General features: G+C 36.3%; 1 protein-coding gene across 2 annotated transcripts; it reads left to right on the forward strand.

Annotated features, from left to right (window-relative positions):
• The first annotated feature begins 209 nt into the window (after positions 1-209).
• On the forward strand, positions 210-1,878 carry LOC149170179 (arogenate dehydratase 3-like). Of its 2 annotated transcripts, none has more exons than XM_089427269.1 (2): positions 210-474; positions 817-1,878. In XM_089427269.1, exons 1-2 carry the CDS (start codon positions 404-406, stop codon positions 1,520-1,522), a joined length of 777 nt encoding a protein of 258 aa, XP_089283395.1. In that variant the 5' UTR covers positions 210-403; the 3' UTR covers positions 1,523-1,878. The 2 variants fall into 2 exon arrangements, with proteins under 2 accessions (XP_089283395.1, XP_089283394.1); XM_089427268.1 differs by having other exon boundaries at positions 212-486.
• Positions 1,879-5,791: the final 3,913 nt, after the last annotated feature.

The raw sequence follows: 5,791 nt of genomic DNA on the forward strand, positions 1-5,791 counted from the left end.
CAATGGGACTTATCTGGTTATGGTAATTGAAATTAGTACAAGTAATTACGCCGTAAGGCGTTCCCCTTTGAAATGAACTCCCCCAAATGCTTTTCTGTCTTAATCGTAGCCGTTAGATCTTTTGTTAGACGATTGAACAAAAATCAGCCGTCTAATTTTTCTTATTAAATTAAAACATTAAAAACCCTTAAAAAAACGTAGGGCGATTTAGGTCCATTGGTTCGGCTCTTGGAATCCCGGAGCTCGTTGTGTAAAGAAAAGGCTGCGGCGGCCATGGGAGGGCTAACGAGCAATGCAGAAAATGCTTGGGGAATTGAGGCTAATGGTGGGGTTTCAGTTCTGGTTCATATTTGCAAATCGGGAACCTCAGCTGCACAGGCCATGGCTGTAGGGGCGCTGAAGAATGGCTGTTGTGCAAGAGACAAGGAAAACGATGGCGCTGAAGAATGTGGCTGCTGTGCAAGAGAGTAACTGGTTAATTTTGATGTAACTGGTTCCTGATTCTTGGTTTTCTGTAATTGATGCCTGATTCTTGAGTTTATTTGACAACAGGCTTTGCATTGCTTTGAATTAAGTTAATTTTGATGTAACTGGTTCCTAATTCTTGGTTTTCTGTAATTGATGCCTGATTCTTAAGTTTATTTGACAACAGGCTTTGCATTGCTTTGAATTCAGTTAATTTTGATGTAACTGATTCCTGATTCTTGGTTTTCTTTTCTGTAACTGATACCTGATTCTTGAATTTCTGTAATTGATTCCCGATTCTTGATTTCATTTGACAACATGCACCTGATTCTTGATTTTATTTGACAACAGGCTTCACATTGTTGGGGAGGTTCAGTTACCTGTTCATCATTGCCTCCTGGCGCTTCCTGGCGTGAGAAAAGAATATCTGAATCAGGTGATCAGCCACCCGCAGGCGCTTTCCCAGTGTGAGCTGCCGCTCACCAAGCTCGGCCTCAATGTCGCCCGCGAGGCTTTCGATGACACGGCCGGTGCCGCCGAGTTCATTGCCCTCAACGGCCTCCGCGACACGGTGGCCATAGCCAGTTCTCGGGCAGCCGAGCTTTATGGGATGAGCGTCCTGTTCGATGGCATCGAGGACGACAGTAACAATGTGACCCGCTTCGTTATGCTGGCGAGGGAGCCCATCATTCCAAGAACCGACAGGCCCTTCAAGACCAGCATTGTGTTTGCTCAAGACAAGGGTACCTCCGTCTTGTTCAAGGTCTTGTCAGCCTTTGCTTTCAGGAATATAAGTTTGACCAAGATTGAGAGCAGGCCTCACAGGAACCAGCCACTTCGTGTGGTCGATGATGGTAATGTTATTGGCACTGCCAAGCATTTCGAGTACATGTTCTATGTCGATTTTGAGGCCTCCATGGCCGACACAAGAGCCCAGAATGCTCTTCAAGAGGTCCAAGAATTCACCTCCTTCCTTAGGGTTCTGGGCAGCTACCCTATGGACATGACCCCCTTGAATAATATCTCATCTTCATCCTCATCCCCATCCTCTTGTTGATTTGATGGAACCTTAGGATTTTCCTCTGTAAATTCATTCCGCCGCCTTCAAGGGAGATTGCAGAAAGAAAGCTGTAAATGTAAATGCAGTATCCTGTGGCCCTCTGTGGCAGAGTAGTATTTGGTTGTTCTTCCCTTAGTATTCCATTTGTATTTTTTGTTGCTGATCCCAATCACGGCATCCCACAAATGTATTTTGTTTGATTATACTACTCTATCAACATTGAGGAAAATTTACAGAACTGTAACTGTGTTGTTTGTTCATGGACCGAAAATTTCTGGACTAGCCTTGTGAGGAGCATATGGCTGATTAACATTTATTTTCTAGACAAATATCCGAGTTCATTATTTCAGATCTATCCAAAAGTGAATTATGTGCATCAAAGTTACTATGTTTCAAAGCATAACTGACATTTATCCAAAACTAAATTGTGTCAAAGTTACTGTGCTTCAAAGCATAACTGTTCTTTATCCAGAACTAAATTATGTGTATCAAAGCTACTATGCTTCAAAGGAACTAAACCACAAGCTATTTTTTCTTCGATTTTTTCACATTTATTTGGTATCATTTATCAGGTTACAACGTTTGTGGACATCTCTGTTGGTATCCATCCACTTCAAAGCAAAACTGGCCTTTATCCAAAACTAAGTTATGTGTATCAAAGTTACTTTGCTTCCAAGCATAATTAAATTATAATTTATAAGCTATTTTTTCTTAGATTTTTTTATATATTTGATATTATTTATCAGGCTTACAACATTTGTGGATATCTCTGTTGGTATCCAGCCCTTTTAAAAGAAGACTGCGGAAAGAAATATGTCGATGTAAATGCAGTATTCTGGATCCATTTTTGTCAGAATAGTTTGCTTGCTCTTCCCATAGTATTCTATATGCATTTTGATTGGCTACCTCAAGCATGGCATCCCACTAATGTATTTTGATTGGTTATTTTTTCAAGGCAAACCATTAATGTATTTTGATGGATTCTATATGCATTTTGATTGGCTACCTCAAGCATGGCATCCCACTAATGTATTTTGATTGGTTATTTTTTCAAGGCAAACCATTAATGTATTTTGATGGATTGTTTTTAAGTAGAAAAACAGGAAAATTTACAAAACTGTACTGTTTTGCCTTTTTATGGTAGAAATTTTTCTGAACCAGATAAGTTAAGAACATATGGCTGATTTGCATTGGCCTACAAGTCAAATATGTTTGAAATCTATCCAAAACTGAATTTTGTGTATCAAAATTACTATGTTTCAAAGGATAGCTTGGCTTTATCCAAAAATTGAATTATGTATATAACATGCTTCAAAGCAGAGCTAAAGTATAAGCTAAATTTCATTGGATTTTTATACATATTTTCTTTTACTTATCAGACTTACAACGTTGTAAATATCTCTATTGCTATCCAGCTGCTTTAATGAAAGGCTGCAGAAAGAACACTGGAAATGTAAATGCAGTATTCTGTATTCATTTTTGTCAGAGTAGTATTTGGTTGCTTTTCCAATAGTTATTCGTTTGTATTTGATTGGCTACTTCAATCATGGCATTCCGGTTATAAACTTTATTTTATGGACATTGAAGGAAATTTACAAAACATAATTTTTTTATTACTTCTGAGATTTAGATGCTAGAAAAATATTTTGGACTAGATTTGTGATTAACAATAGTATGTCTGGAAAATATTCTGGATCAGACTTGTGATTAATAATAGCCTACAGTAATCTATGTGATTTTAGATTGATGGTGAATGAATGCACTGTTAAAGCACTCCTTGCGATAGATCACTGGTTCAAATCCAAAAACAAATAAACTACAAACCAACTATATCTGAAATCATTATACATAAAGTTATTGTGCCTTTCTCCAAAACTGAGTTACGTATGAAAATTATTATGTTTCAAAGCATAACTCAAATATAAACTAATTTCTTTTGGACTTCCAAAACGAGACTGCAGTACTTTGTATCTGGTTGCTTTTTCTTTATTTTTGATTGGCTACCTCAATCATGACATCCCAGAAATTTATTTTGTTTGATTTTGTCTACTGTTTTTTTAAAGTAAATAAAACACAGAAATTTATTTTGTTTGAATTTGTCTAATTATTTTTCTAAGGTAAATAAAACCTTTTTGTTGGCATCGATAAAATATACAAAACTGGACTGATAGTTCTGGAATTTAGATGGAGGAAATTTTCTAGTCTGCTGAGGACGTTGGTTAGAGGGCTGAATAATTTATATCACACCTATTATTTTTTATTATAGTTAAATTATAAAATAATCTCTATTTGGTTTTCATATATGCATTTAGTATCATTTATCAAAGGAAGCCAGTATATCTGAGAAGCAAAGCTCAGGGCAGCTGGCTGCGGCCTTTAGTAAGCCGCCTATGCCTCCCCTGTTTGGTCCCTTATTTGTCTTCTCTATTCGGGAGACGCTACTTCATACAGAGAAGAAAAACGAATGATTTTCTACCCTTCTATTTGACTGCAATGGCCCCAAATGCAGCCAACATAAATAATGTATATAGAGTTCATCTTCTTGCGTAGATATCGATGAGGAACACCTTATTAATTTCTATATGAATCTGTATGTTCTTGAGGGGAGGATCTTGCTTGCTAATGAATATTCTAGTCACAGAAACAAACATTGCAATGGGGTTTGTCTTTCTAAGGCTTGAGTTTAGAGCGAGACGTAAATGTAACTGTACCTTGCATACAATAGTTTCAATAAATAAAAAAACAATGATAACTACAGGATTGTAAAGAAGAATAATGTGAAGAGCGTTAAAATTTTAACGCAGAAGTGCTAGGGTAGCTAGGATAGACAGAGTCGTCCGGTTACAAACATGCCCATGCATTTGGTGTGGCTCTCTAGTTTTGCAATTGAAGTTCTGTAAAGCTATCACAGGTGATAGCCATTACCATCAAAAGAGAAAGGTCACTTTGGGAGGAAGAGCTTTAGGATCCTAATGCTGGACCTAGTCTCCCAAAGAGTTCACATACACTTAAAAATGTACAAATCTTCCACATCGTGGCAGAAAGTATCTTGAACAACTGGTTGACACTTTATCTTGAGAAGAGGTTGAGTTGAATGAGCCTCTTCGACAACTATGTTTATTAGGATTTTTTTGTTGATTGTGAAAATCCTGTATCTTCATACGATATAGGTATTTCCTCTGTTCACCATGGCTGAGTTTGGCAATGTGAAAAATGAGGCAAAGATGCGAGGCCAAATTTCCATAGTGTGTTTATTTTCTGTACATTGGTGCCAAGTTCCAACCTGTGACGCTGTCCTGTATGCATAAATATGCATTTGTTCCTATACAACTCCAAAATTAATAGATGAAACTAATAAAGGATTCCCGAGTTGAACAGTTGTGTTGTATTCTACGTAAAGCCTAACCTTCTTTGTGAGGAGGGGGGACTAATTAGTGCTTTCAACCTATTGTATTTTTCTTTAACAATTTCATATTGCCACTTAGCAAGATTTGTTAGATTGAGTTACGCTGGGCAGACATTTATAAATTGTACTTCCAATTTTTATATGCAAAGGCATCGGTCTTAGTAGTAAAACCTGGAATTGATCAGGGCAGTGGTATTGATAGTGGTGCTGGAATTTTTATGGTGGTTGTTGGTAATAGGTGAATTCATAAGTATATTTAAAATCAATTACACGTTTACAAGATTTAAAGTCAATATTTATCAAGGCATTATATCTCATCATCATCTCACAAATGAGAATTTGGACAAAAAATAATCCATGACACCCCAGTTGATTGATAGTAAAACGAAAACTAGAATTAACATCAGTGTTCTAAGCATCTAGATTTTATCTTGAAATCACGATTTTTTGGCCTAGCTGATGTTTTCGGATTTTTACATATATTTTGATGGTATCTTGATTTTACTGATGTTTGTCCATTTTTACCTGTTCCGATTTTTAGGATTTTTTGGTGTTCCCTACCCTTACTAATTTTATCCCATGTCTATGTTAGCAACCATAATTAACCTGAATAGAGTGAAAATATATATCCTTATTTACTTACTATAGCTTAATTACCTACCATATTCTGTTTTAGCTTAATTACCTACCATATTATGTTAGACTTATTGTTACCATGGAATTATATTATATTATTGTTACCATGGAATTATATTATAGAAGGCATCCTTGCATCTTTATGAGTATTTCAAAGCGTTAAACTAAACAATGGCATTTTTCTGTTGCCGTTAAAGATTATAAGATTATAAAGTTTGGAAATG

Source organism: Pinus tabuliformis, chromosome 4_2 (assembly GCF_031772625.1).
Source record: "Pinus tabuliformis cultivar Carrire ecotype Pingquan chromosome 4_2, CPIR1, whole genome shotgun sequence".
Taxonomy (NCBI): Eukaryota; Viridiplantae; Streptophyta; class Pinopsida; order Pinales; family Pinaceae; genus Pinus; species Pinus tabuliformis.